This window comes from Cryptomeria japonica, unplaced genomic scaffold (assembly GCF_030272615.1).
Source record: "Cryptomeria japonica unplaced genomic scaffold, Sugi_1.0 HiC_scaffold_1096, whole genome shotgun sequence".
In the NCBI taxonomy this organism is placed as follows: Eukaryota; Viridiplantae; Streptophyta; class Pinopsida; order Cupressales; family Cupressaceae; genus Cryptomeria; species Cryptomeria japonica.
Window position 1 is genome coordinate 27190 of NW_026729724.1, and position 14902 is coordinate 42091.

Sequence of the window (14902 nt, forward strand, 5' to 3'; positions counted from 1 at the left end):
CCTTATCCCTCTACAACTATATCTCTCTTTATTTGTCCTTTTCATCCTCTCTCACTCTATCTAGGCACGTCTCACTCTCTTTAACCATCTATTTCTTTGCCACCTCCCTCTCTAGCTCTCTCTTCCTCTGTCACCCTATCTCCAGACATGTCTCGCTCTCTTTATCTATTCATCTCTCCCCTCTCACTATTGCAAACATAACATGAGCCTATTGGTAATGGAGTTCAATTATCTTTTGATTGAAAGGTTTTCTTTCACTTATGTCTGGTTTGTATTAATGAATGCACAATTGATTCAAAGTTATCCCTCGCTCATTCTCTCTCCCCCTCTCTATATATTTATCTCTTCTATCTCTATCTATTTCTCTCTCCTCTCTCTTTATCTCTTCCTCTCATATCCATATCCCTATTCTTCTCCATATCTATATCAATCTCGATCTCTATCTTCCTCTCTATATTTATCGCCTAACTCTATCTCCTCACTCCTTTATCTTTCCCTCACTCTTCCTCCTCTATCTCTCTCTTTATATCCCTATATCTCCCTCTCTCCTTCTCTCCCTATTTCAAACAAAACATAAGAATATTGGTAATGGAACTCGATTATATTCCCGGTTTAAGGGTTTTGTTTGATTGCATTTGTCCGTTTAAGTAGATGCATAGTTGATTTGGATCTATAATTTTTTCAAATGTTGGGACCTTTGTTGAATAAATAATATCATTTACTAAATGGTTTGCTAATTTATCTCACGTGTTGCACAAATATATGAAAAAATAGATCAATTTTTTTTAATAATCATTCCACATCTATTCGGCGTACATATTGCACACCAAGGTGCAATTGCTACTTGTATATTCTTGACTTTTCTATTACACCATATCATTCAATAAAAAAGAGAATAGCGTTGATGGAAGAACCACAATCATCTGTAACCGCATAGGCTACCCATGCATATTTGTATCACCTCCACATAGAAAAGTACCTAAAACCATGCTCTCTACATTAATAAACATTTTCTTACTTATGCAAACCATGTCATTAAAGGGTCCAAAAGTATAGGGATTCATTCAAAAAATATTCCTCACTTAATTGCATCCAATATTAGATCACTCCCGGTGTCCATGCTCTTACATGGATGTAGATTTACCTTTCGTATTAGTCATTTGTGGAAACTCAATGGGGAATTGGAGATTGTGAGTGTGGTATGAAAGACAAGGTAAAACCTATGAGAGATATTAAAAAAAAATGTACTCGAGTAGTTATCAAGAAAACTGAGATTATACTAGCGTAAAATATGACCAAACTGTTTTATTGACTTGCTCTTCTATAATATGAACCACTTATTATAATCATGAATCGATCAGGTGTAGAATTTTATTCCCCCTCTCACTCTCTTTGTTCCTTATATTCGATTGTTGATCACTTTGATTTCTTAATTGTAAAAAGTTCATTAGTTAGCCACCCTTATCCAAAGAGAGTAAAAAGATAATTCTTGATAGGTAAACAAGGGATCATGGAACTAAACGTTTCCCAACCAAGAATCATCCCAATATATCACTTTTAACGCATTTTTTACTTCTCAAATTGAATATTTTTTATAAACTATTTATAATTGTCATATTATTTGATATAAAAGAAAAGAAAATTCAATCAATATAAATAAAAATAAATAAAATGAAATGTCTAATCAATATGAAATACTTTTCTCATATATTTGATTGAAGTAAGAGGAAAAAACTAATCTTTAATATTATATTTTCCTATTTAGTTACCCCAAACAACTAATTCATCAAAACATTAAGTTAAAAAAAATATTAAATAAACATATATCTCACAAAAATAATAAAAAATAAATCATCTAAATCAACTGTATGTACTTTGTTAAAAGGAGAATCGAGAGGACAATGCAGTCAACTGGACGAAAAGTTTTGGTGTCGAAAAATGGAAATAGACAGATCTCAAACATTAGAAAAAGTAGTAAACCTACTTTATTAAAGAGAATTCACTCACCTAAAGGTAAAATTTTGATCTCCAAAACTGCTAGAAAAGACACCTACTTCATTTACAACAATGCACTTCATTTACAACAACACACTCACCTAAAGATTAAGTTTTGGCCGAGTTCAACTGTAGATGGATGTGAAAGAGACAATCTAAGCAACGCACTCAACGCAACGTGAGCAATGTTTTCGCACCCATCAACAGTTTGAGAATGAAGGCTCTTTTCTCTAAAATATCGCGGTTTACATTCATTATAGTTATGAGTATTGGAAGCGGTACGATTTTTAGTCACTGTTGTACCTTGACCCAAGGTAGTTCAAGATGCATTCAAACTACTCACCCATGACATTCTGAAAATCAGACATCAACGTCTTAATAAGGTTATATCTTATAGAGGTGATGGATTCTAGTGAATTGTAATGTCAAAACCTGATTCTATTTCCGCTACCCATCTACCCTCTAGGGTTTGGAAAAATAAAACGATCTTAAATAATTCTAAATACTAGATCCCTTGGACAACATGGTCTCTTCCAAGATGGGATTCTCAACACCACCAAAAAGTTTTTTTTCTTGTAGAATACCTCTCCAAAATCTATCTTCTTATACATTTATCCTCCATAAATTGGTTCTTATGTTTGCATATGTTGTCTTAAACCTATAATTTAGGTCTCCAAAACTGCTAAAGAAAAGTAATACACCTACTTGACTTCAAAATTGTAGATGGATGTGAAATAGATATTCTAATCGACGCATTCAATGTAAAGTAAATGAACATAAGTTATTTTGAGCAATGTTTTTCTGTCCTAGAACATAGACAATCTGAGAAATAAACATTGAATAACATAAATTAATTTAAATGACGAGAGATAAAAATCTCATTGAAAAAGGGTACAAAGCATGGACAGTCTTTAGGCCAATATCCAACTCCAAGAAAGAAACTTTCCTCTCATACCGATTCTCCCACGGTGGAGAAAGATTTATATATTGTTTCCTTTGAAGAAGCCCACCGTTCCAATTAAGTCTAAACAATTCCACATTACTAAAATGATGGCGATGGCGAGAATACGTGTAAGGCAGGAGGTAAGTTGATCTTGAGATAGGCATACGCAGCAGGGCAGGGAGAAGATAGAAAATTTCAACGTTAATGAAAGGATGGTGAGAATGCATCTGCGGTAGCAGGCGAGACAACCACATGCAGTAAGACTTAGTGTGACGTAAGGAAAAGAGCAACAACTCTGGAAGGATCCGTGAAATATACGGAGTCAAGATGAATTAGTCTTTGCGGAGAGTTATGGTTTGGGCTATATAAAGCGTGTAATGGGTTTGTAATAGACATTCATATCCCGATCTCTTGTGTCTGCGTTTCTATTACAATGGCTAACCGCATGATTTACTTCACGTTGGGACTTTTTCTGTTGATATGCTGTTACAGCGACAGGGTCATGGCAGGGGATCCGGATCCCTTGCAAGATTTCTGCGTTGCAGATGAGGAAAGCAACGGTGAGTGAGAATATTTATACATAAACAATGATAATGATTTGCTTATTAGACGAGTCGAGTTACTAACAGACAGATTGATTTGATCTTGTTTTAAACAGTTTTGGTGAACGGGTTCGTTTGCAAAGACCCAATGCAAGTTTCAGCAAACGATTTCTTCTTCCGGGGACTTGGGCAGGCAGGGAACACCGACAATGATGTGGGCTCCAACGTAACGATGGCGAACGTTAAACAGATACCAGGCCTCAATACGTTTGGAATATCGTTGGTCCGCATCGACTACGCAGTGGGTGGAATAAATCCTCCTCACACACACCCAAGAGCCACCGAAGTTCTTGTTTTACTGGAAGGCCAGCTTCTTGTGGGTTTCATTGACACCAGCAACAAATTTTTCAGCAAAACTTTGGAGAAGGGAGATGTGTTTGTGTTTCCAAAGGCACTTGTTCATTTCCAGCAGAATGTGGGGCATGAAAATGCAGTGGCCATAGCTGGATTGACCAGCCAGTTTCCCGGAGTTCAGACAATCGCCAATTCTCTGTTTGCGGCGAATCCCCCTCTCCCCGATTCCGTTTTGAGCAAGGCCTTCCGCATCACCCAGGAACTGGTGAATTACATTCAAAAGAAATTCGCATACTAAACAAAACAAACAAGAGGTCTCCCAATGAAGACCGTCTTTCCCAATTCTTTTTTCTCACCGTTGAATAAAACTGTCATTTTAGGGTTATTGGCGTCCTCTTGTGCCATTCATAGTATCTGTTTTGGACATCAGCATGTCCTCATCATATTCCAAAGATTGAAAATTAACCGTTGAATAAAACTATCATTTTAGGGTTATTGGCGTCCTCTTGTGCCATTCATAGCATCTGTTTTGGACATCAGTATGTCCTCATCATATTCCAAAGATTGAAAATTAAATATTGATGTCGTTTTGTCCCTTTGATGACAACATTAAAATTTAACTTTGCTGTAACACATTTTAAGGTAAGTTGTAAGCGCATTTTGAATATAATTTCCAATATCTCAAGGTATTTGTTGATTGATACGAAGAAGATAAAAGTGTCGTCATATTGAGAAATTGGCAATCGCATTTCCATCAAGAATAAGATAATAGATATAACTCATACATTATCAGTGAGATCTGCAAATATCATAATCTTCTACTTTTCCCATGCATTTATAAATGATCTAATAAAATAAAGCTTCATACATCAGTTCATTCTAAAGCTTCACGACCTCTTCTTTCATGCCTTCGATGTCTATATAACCTATGTCTTTGAAGCTTGCTCATTTTCATTCTATGCAACTACTGCAGATACTCAAATTCTTAAGAAACTGCAACAATAATGTCTTGAGTTGATGAAAAACATAGTACATGCTCACAACAAAAAAGAAGCATATTTCAAATACATAAATCTTATTCAGTCAACATACTCTTTATTAAATAGTCTTGTGGTATTACAGGGGTGACATATTGTTATAATTCACAAAGGGGTGCGAAATATTATGTATAACATTGTAGGCACAAAATTTGACCACATACAAAATTTCAAGACAAGTGGAAGGTGTAGATGTAGAAGATACCAATTTTGGCTTTCTGAATGTTCACATCAGTAGCATAGTGCATTGGATCGGCACATAAGTGAAGAGAACAAAAATCAGCGATGGTGAGATTAGAATGGAATATTCGATTTGATTATCGATCGGTTGGTATTGGAGAAAGTTTTCTACATGATTTATTTAGGGGAGTGCTAATTTGTTTTAGACAAGTGCATGTATTTTATTCCATATTTGATAGCTAGGTGCATGTATTTTATTCTAGGTTTTGATTGAGGTTGACAAGGAAGTGAACGCTATTTGGTTGCATAGTTTAGCTTGGGGGAAGACATTGAAAAGAGAGACTATAAAATAATGAAGATATCAATCAATAGATTTGGATGAAGAAAAACGTCGAGTAATAAGATGGTGCAACACTTGGAAATGGAGATTCTAGATTTCAACTCATGGAAACATAAGTTTTGTCATTGGAGAGAATTAGTCAATGAGCGTAGAACTCGAGCATATTGTTAAGCAAGCTCTTTCCACAAGAATACAATATTGTACGAAATTACATAAGTGCTAGGTAATGTCCACTTTGTATTTAAGACTCAAATTGAGAAGTTGGCTTGTGAATCTTGCATTTAATTGATACTAGAGATGAGGGTACAACTCCATTCTTTTCAATATTTTTTATTGGGTTACACCAAGGAAAGTTCTAAATCACTAGTCACTATTTTATATTCTATTGAGTCCTACACGCTTACTTTCATTTTATGCCACCAGTATGTATATGTGAGCATTTAAGAAAACATATAAAGCACATTTTAAGTGATAAAAACACAACCTTTGCTCATATCGACAAATAGAAGCCGAGTTTAGTTGCACGAACCACACGAAGCATTACACTCCTTGCGCACTCCTGGTCTTATGGAATTAGAGGAGTCACATTATGGTATGAAGCATAAAAGGGCGCGAGTATAACATCGTTGGTATTTACATGAGAATGTACACAATTGCAAGACAAGTGAAAGATGTAGATGGAAACACGTTAGAAATAAAAATGTCTATTTTTTTCTATATCAATGTTGGTTTCAGTACCACCAATTTTATACCAATACAATATGGGATCATACCTTAAAAAATGTTGGTTTATGTAGCATATATAATCATACCATCTCATAAATCAATGTAAACCTTGAAATGGAGGAAACAAGATCCTACGATTGACCAATGTAAGCTAGAAGATCTTAGTTGACACAACATAATTGGTAATAAGAATAGGACTAGTTGTTGTCTTTAAGGAAGGGATACGAAATTAGGTTCCTGTTCCTTTTGTTGCATGAGATGGAGACAGTGAAGTGTCTATAGATGAACTAGTCTAACAATGGTAAAATGACTAAGTTTTATAGAATGTAGTAGATACAAGATGAAATATAGAAAGAGTAAGACATATCTGAGATGGAGACATAGAGAGGAAATTGGGACTGTAATATGAAGCTAATTGTACTAGAGAGAAACGTTGGAGATCCGTGTCTAAAGTTGAGGGAAAATTGAGAGATGATCGAAAATGAAATCGACAATATTTGATCACTTGCCTCTTAAAAATATGGGTCAATGACTGCTGGGTGCCCTGTTCTTAGGGTTTTCGTTCAATCAATGTTTTGTGATGCCTGCTAATGTCTGGTCTACTTTTCTTTAACTTTCTTGTTATCGGATTTGGACCTGTAGATAGAGAAAATTGGGAGAAATGGTTATTTCATATAAGGGATTACCTTATCCAAACCGCGTATTAGTGTTCTCTCTTCAACAATGATAATGATGAGATAGGATGCATGCCCCCACAAGAAAAGAGGCTAAGCAAATGATAAATGGTGAAATGATGACACCTTATCTTAGGTACGAATTACATAATACACTTGATCATAATTGCTATAGCATATATTTCAATGATTGAATAATCAAATTGGGACTTCTTTATCGTTTCGCTCCCTGAATGCTTGATTGACTAGGTTTTTTGGTTTTCTATATTGAGTACATTGATTCCTAGAATGGGAAAGGGAGTTGTGTTTATATGAAGTTCACACCTTTTCGAAACATTTTGTTGTGATGGGACAACAAAACAAATTAGATTCATGCAAATTACAAGGTCCACTTTCATCTCTCAACAGTTGAGCCTATTTTAGCAAAATAGGGGTGTTGGGTGCACTAGTCCTTGAAAAATGTGCTAGTTAAAAGTTCACCAACAGGGGAAATGACCTGGTTTTCCAAAGCAATCTGAACATTAGGTACACACACGAATAAACCAGGCACACACAAAAAAATAGAAGAAAACCACATAGAAAACCATGCTGAAGAAGACCGTAGTCTACAAAAGGATAAACACTTGTGCAAGAGAAAACTCGTGACTTGTGCAAAATCGACGAGCTCCAAATGACCTTTTTGTGGGTTTGAGCAATTTCACTTACTATAGATTAACGTTTGCTCGCACCTCCATGAACCCAAAATAGCCTACGCCAATTTTTCAAGCTATGTGTTGTTAGTGTATGATATTCTAACTAGAATATTCTTCTATGTAAGTTTGCTAGATGGTTAGTTGTTAGAATAATGCCTGGTTATGCTAATCTTATCCATGAAACATTACATGATTCTAGATAGCATCTGATATTATAGGTGGAACTGTATTAGATATGTATTTTTAATCACCCCTAAGTTGATCAAAGATATTAAGAGCTTATCATTCATCTCAATCTGTGCATTTTCTTTTTTTGAGCTCCACTAGTTTTTTGGTACTCACATGTTTGTAATTTATTTTAATTATGACTGCAGATTTATAGAGGTTTTGATTGAGGTTGAGCATCTGAAAGGAATGTGGATTTGTGCCATAATATTTTTGTGTTCTTGTGAGGACATGATAATCCGAAGGTGTTTCTACTGTGATTTTAAAAATCCCGATGAATTGAAGTTTATAGAATTCATCGTATAAATAATAAAATAAAAACAGGAGATTTTATTTCATGGTTGATTAGTGTATTTTAAATTATATATATTTTTTATTAAATTGTTGATCATGGAGACCAAGTTGACAAATTTGAAGCTCTACTGTAGGGCGATTTTTTAGGAACACATTATTGTGTGGATAGTGGAAGCGCTTAATTAGCTAAAAGATGATTTGTCTTCAATTTTAATAAGACGATCAATTATTTTACTATGGTCAATCTGCATGTGTAAAGGTTTGGGATATTTTATTAAAAAGCCGATCCTTGTGTGCTGGCTTTTTGGCACTTTCTGGTGTGGTAAAATTTGCATAGGCTGATCTTTTGGCATAGATATTTGATTTGAACTAGTGATATAAAGTGGTTGTTTTGGCATAAATTGTTGGATATTGTTGGTCATGCTAGGATATGTTGTGGTCATTGATGTCAACATATTCCTATGATTTTCTCTGGTGATTGCAGATTGGGAAGATTTTCTGATCCGGTTTGTAGCGATGCTTTGTTGATCACTGTTTCGCAGAGTTCGGTATATCCTCTGGTATATTTTGGTGTGATCAGATCTGGTGCTGAGATTTTGGGATATTTCTTGGGAAGGTCTTGTGTATCTTAATTTCAGTTGAATCATGATTTGGTTCTCCGCAAGTTATCTTTCTTCCTGGCCGTTGTTGATTGGTTGTGTTCTTTAGCTTTCAGACGTTGACCGATGAAGATTTGAAAAGTAGTGTTGGTGCAGCTATTGTGGATGATTCTAATGTGCTTGCTGGTATTTTTTTTAATTATGTCCTATTTGTTTTGGCAATCTGTATTTATCATTGTGTGAGTTTTTGGTGGTTTCTATCAACCAGTGATGATTTGTGTGTTATGCACCATTTCTGGTGGTGTAGCGTGTTGCGATTGATCTTTGCGTGATTTTCGGTGGAGTTATGTGTTTGGGAATTTGACCTAGAACCATGCTATGCTATGTAAACCACTATATTGGTCTGGTGGTCAGTGTTTGTATCGTGTGATGTAATTTTGTAATTGAGGGTTGAGGGTTTAGCCGACCTTGTTATCAAGGTTGATAAATTATATATATAGGTGATATAGTCATGTAATTTGGTTGTTTGATGTTGTGTCTTCATTATCAGAGAGAGGTTTGTGTGCGAACATGTGATGTATCCTTCGATGTTGAGTTTGTGGTGAGATTCTATTTGGAGATGCTATTCTTTCCGTTCATTTCTTTCGAATTGTAGTCCAAATCTTATTGCGAGTCAGTGAGACTTCCCTAAGGGTTGTAGCCTTCCGAGCAAATATTATTTGAGCAGTGAGCTCTAGGCAGTGTGCCTGAATGCATGTGCATTCCTCATTGTAATATTTTCACATACTATTGTAGAGTATCATCTTACTGTGGGTAGGTTCCCACCATGGTTTTTCGCTTAACTGGGTTTTGCGCATCAAAATCTTAGTGTTGTGTGTTGTGCTATTAATTTTCTTATCTGTCTTATTACTGCAGTTTATCAAATCTGTGTTTTGCGGTAAAGTTTGTTATTCCGGTGAAGACTGATTCACCCCCCTCTCATTCTCCCCTCTTGGCTGTTGTTAACATAAATATTGTCAAATCAAATCAATTTTTGGTCAATCTTAGAGTTGCATATGTTGCTTATCTATTTTTGCATGAATTTTGAACAATTTGAATAAAACTGTTTTGTCTTTCTCTATTAATTTTTCCTTGCATGAATGTCATTTTGGCTATTTACAAGGCCGCAAGACTCCTTCTTGGTCTAATTTTTAACCTTTTTTTACCGTTACTTGAGTTCTTCAAGGTCATGTTTTGCACCACTTAGACCGGTTATCTAGCATTAGAGGGCATGTGGAGATTTTGTTTTGCCTCATGGCCTCATCTAGTTTTACTTTATTTTGGTAGTCACGTTTGCCTTTTTAGGCTATAGTGTCCCTTGTTCCATTGCTGATGAAAAGATCCTTTGTCAACTATGAATCTTTGTTACATGAATTTTGGATGAGAATAATTGCTTCCAGAGATTTATTCCTATTACAAGCACTTTTTTGTGGAGGCTTTTATGGAGGAAGACAATAATAGTTCCTAGTGCATATTTTGTGTTCTTTTTGCCCCCGTATTGTTTATGCTCTTTCCAATTTGGTTATTTTAAAAATTGTTCACATATTTTAATGATGAAGTATCATTTCGTGAATTATACTACACAAAATGTAGTAAAGTTCCATCATCTGGGTGGTTACATGCACACACATCTAGTGTAGGTTTCATTCAAAGCTTTTTGAAAAATAAAACTTATGAAATATAAGTTACTAATTAACCATACAATCTCTTCAACAATTCCTCCAACTGGTAGCCAAATGATGTTACGTGCATCTAATTTTTTTGACATCATACCAACTAGAGAGTAACTATGCAGTTATTGTCATGAGCCTATTTCATAAATTACAAAATAAATTTATACTTATTTATTTATTTTTCATTAAATTTTAAAACAAATTAAGATAGAAATTTTTTATTTGAATTAAATATACATTATTATGATAAAGATTTTTATAAATATATTAAATATTTTATTGAAAAGTTTTTTATAAATTATATAAATATGTATATTAAAATCATAAATAAAATAGAAACTCTATCAATTAGAAATATTTTAATTAATATAATGAAATGTCATCACACACAGGCATAGAATCCCAAGAAACCAACATCCTAACCAAGCTAATATCAACTCTAAAATTTATCTAGAAGGAACATTCAGATACACTAACAAAGTCTAAATACGTAGTTGTTGTTGGTGCTCCAAAATGTTCCTTGTATTGTAAATGGATTAGTCATATATGTATCCCACAAAATTACGATAGAAACATTTTACATCTACCACAATGAAAGAATAGATAACAATACTAAAAGTATAATAAATGTAAACCTAGGTATTTTGTCAATCTCCTAAAATATTATTCAAGAAAAAGATAACTGATATGAAAAAAATTACATGTTATAAATAGTTTTAGAAGAGTTAATCAAAGCTAGAAACTTGATTTTCAAGAGGATGCAATTTGAGAATATGAACCATCACATCAAGCAATTGGATGATGTGGAGTGTCGACATATTGCTAGGGAGACATGCAAGCTAAGGTGGTGCTTGATCATCATAGACCAATTCAGTGATGCCAAGTCAGTTCTTGTAGGTGTATTGAACCTAACTCATCAAAGGAGGAGCAAGTGACATATGGCATTACATCAAATATTATTCAATGTACCTAATCTCATTTCTCATTGATCCACATTCAAAGAGGGACATGTGCCCAAAGTGTTGTAGTTTTCTCATTGGTTAAAGTGGTTGTTGTTATAACTAGCCCTAATTAGGGTTTCATGGTTAAATCTCGGCCATTAAATTCAAATCAATCTCGGACATTCATTTGTATCAAGACTTCTATATAAGGTTTGCTTCTCATTTTTTAAAGGTTAATAGGTGGATAATAGAGTAGAGCAGAACTGTTAGAAAGTAGAGTAGGAGGAGGAAGCTAGAGATTGTTTCCAAGACTTGTTGAAATTAATACATAAGTTTTGTTGAAGATATGGTGGATGTTTGTGCTGTCTTTCTACATTTTGCATGGGTTCTTGTTACTTCTCAAAGTTAATTGAATTTTACTGATTATGATGGAGAAATGCGAAGATATATGATGAATTACTTAGTGCTCATACCATTTGTTATTTGTTGATTGCAAATTGTAGTGCATGGTTGGTCTAAACCTCATTGTTGAAATAGTTCGATTTTTTAGTATTTTAAAAATGTAAAAAGTTCTATATATTATTATTTTTAAATTTATTTTGAATTTTAAAAATAATTTGTTTTAATTTATTTTGAAATTTTTATCTATTAATATTTATTGCTTTTAAAAGTTTATAATATTAAAATAATTAATTATGTATTTAAAAAATTTAATATTAAATTATATGTTTATGACTTCTTAAATATTATTCTTATTTAAAGGAGAATCTAGATCAACAGAACAATTTAGATTAATTTAAACTTAATGGTCGTTGGACATAAAATCGAAGCTATTGTTAATTTCAGTTTAGAATGTGATTATTAACCCACACATGTCATTAGAGGGATGCAAGGTTGTATGGGCTTTAGGATGACTTGACCTTATTATGTGTGGTCATAAGGTTGTTTGTAAAGCTAAAGCAAGGCAAGTATGGATATCGAGAAAATAATTATAGTGTGTAATTTAAGACTCCCAAATGTGAGAAATAAATACAAACAAGAGAAGTGTTGAAGTATACAACTTCTATGTAACTTCTTCCCTTGCCACTCTATCTACAAAATTCCTCAGATGTATTATGTTACTGAGAAGTGTAAGTGGATAATGCACTAAAGGATAGTGCATACGTGACAAAACACACAAAATGAGGTTATACATGGCAATTACAAATAATTCAATACTATGTTAATACTATTACTATTGGTTCAAAGATTTACAAAAGGTATAACCACCATACTAGGTGTCAACCTATGTTAACATCTTCATTAATGAGTTTGAATTACAAATTGGCCCAAAAATATCCCTCCCTCCCTCTCTCTCTCTCTCCCCTTTTGTATCTTTGTATCTCTTCTTTTCTATCCGTTTCTATCTCCTAATCTTTATCTTAATTTCTCCTTATCCCTCTACAACTATATCTCTCTTTATTTGTCCTTTTCATCCTCTCTCACTCTATCTAGGCACGTCTCACTCTCTTTAACCATCTATTTCTTTGCCACCTCCCTCTCTAGCCTCTCTCTTCCTCTGTCACCCTATCTCCAGACATGTCTCGCTCTCTTTATCTTATTCATCTCTCCCCTCTCACTATTGCAAACATAACATGAGCCTATTGGTAATGGAGTTCAATTATCTTTGATTGAAAGGTTTTCTTTCACTTATGTCTGGTTTGTATTAATGAATGCACAATTGATTCAAAGTTATCCCTCGCTCATTCTCTCTCCCCCTCTCTATATATTTATCTCTTCTATCTCTATCTATTTCTCTCTCTCCTCTCTCTTTATCTCTTTCCTCTCATATCCATATCCTATTCTTCTCCATATCTATATCAATCTCGATCTCTATCTTCCTCTCTATATTTATCGCCTAACTCTATCTCCTCACTCCTTATCTTTCCCTCACTCTTCCTCCTCTATCTCTCTCTTTATATCCCTATATCTCCCTCTCTCCTTCTCTCCCTATTTCAAACAAAACATAAGAATATTGGTAATGGAACTCGATTATATTTCCCGGTTTAAGGGTTTTGTTTGATTGCATTTGTCCGTTTAAGTAGATGCATAGTTGATTTGGATCTATAATTTTTTCAAATGTTGGGGACCTTTGTTGAATAAATAATATCATTTACTAAATGGTTTGCTAATTTATCTCACGTGTTGCACAAATATATGAAAAAATAGATCAATTTTTTTTAATAATCATTCCACATCTATTCGGCGTACATATTGCACACCAAGGTGCAATTGCTACTTGTATATTCTTGACTTTTCTATTACACCATATCATTCAATAAAAAAAGAGAATAGCGTTGATGGAAGAACCACAATCATCTGTACCGCATAGGCTACCCCATGCATATTTGTATCACCTCCACACTAGAAAAGTACCTAAAACCATGCTCTCTACATTAATAAACATTTTCTTACTTATGCAAACCATGTCATTAAAGGGTCCAAAAGTATAGGGATTCATTCAAAAAAATATTCCTCACTTAATTGCATCCAATATTAGATCACTCCCGGTGTCCATGCTCTTACATGGATGTAGATTTACCTTTCGTATTAGTCATTTGTGGAAACTCAATGGGGAATTGGAGATTGTGAGTGTGGTATGAAAGACAAGGTAAAACCTATGAGAGATATTAAAAAAAAATGTACTCGAGTAGTTATCAAGAAAACTGAGATTATACTAGCGTAAAATATGACCAAACTGTTTTATTGACTTGCTCTTCTATAATATGAACCACTTATTATAATCATGAATCGATCAGGTGTAGAATTTTATTCCCCCTCTCACTCCTCTTTGTTCCTTATATTCGATTGTTGATCACTTTGATTTCTTAATTGTAAAAAGTTCATTAGTTAGCCACCCTTATCCAAAGAGAGTAAAAAGATAATTCTTGATAGGTAAACAAGGGATCATGGAACTAAACGTTTCCCAACCAAGAATCATCCCAATATATCACTTTTAACGCATTTTTTACTTCTCAAATTGAATATTTTTTATAAACTATTTATAATTGTCATATTATTTGATATAAAAGAAAAGAAAATTCAATCAATATAAATAAAAATAAATAAAATGAAATGTCTAATCAATATGAAATACTTTTCTCATATATTTGATTGAAGTAAGAGGAAAAAAACTAATCTTTAATATTATATTTTCCTATTTAGTTACCCCAAACAACTAATTCATCAAAACATTAAGTTAAAAAAAAATATTAAATAAACATATATCTCACAAAAATAATAAAAAATAAATCATCTAAATCAACTGTATGTACTTTGTTAAAAGGAGAATCGAGAGGACAATGCAGTCAACTGGACGAAAAGTTTTGGTGTCGAAAAAATGGAAATAGACAGATCTCAAACATTAGAAAAAGTAGTAAACCTACTTTATTAAAGAGAATTCACTCACCTAAAGGTAAAATTTTGATCTCCAAAACTGCTAGAAAAGACACCTACTTCATTTACAACAATGCACTTCATTTACAACAACACACTCACCTAAAGATTAAGTTTTGGCCGAGTTCAACTGTAGATGGATGTGAAGAGACAATCTAAGCAACGCACTCAACGGCAACGTGAGCAATGTTTTCGCACCCATCAACAGTTTGA

General features: G+C 33.8%; 1 protein-coding gene across 1 annotated transcript; it reads left to right on the top strand.

The window, feature by feature from the left end:
* The first annotated feature begins 3371 nt into the window (after positions 1–3371).
* LOC131873150 (putative germin-like protein 2-1) lies at positions 3372–4132 on the top strand. Its single transcript, XM_059216220.1, has 2 exons — positions 3372–3498; positions 3597–4132. The coding sequence occupies exons 1-2, from the start codon at positions 3372–3374 to the stop codon at positions 4130–4132; spliced, it is 663 nt and encodes a 220-aa protein (XP_059072203.1).
* The last annotated feature ends 10770 nt before the right edge of the window (positions 4133–14902 follow it).

What these genes read in the sequence shown, in the direction of transcription:
- LOC131873150 (XM_059216220.1), top strand. Translation starts at nt 3,372, where the DNA reads ATGGCTAACCGCATGATTTACTTCACGTTGGGACTTTTTCTGTTGATA. An exon ending in TGCAGATGAGGAAAGCAACG is followed by an intron (nt 3,499 to 3,596) that starts GTGAGTGAGAAT and finishes TGTTTTAAACAG; the next exon opens with TTTTGGTGAACGGGTTCGTT.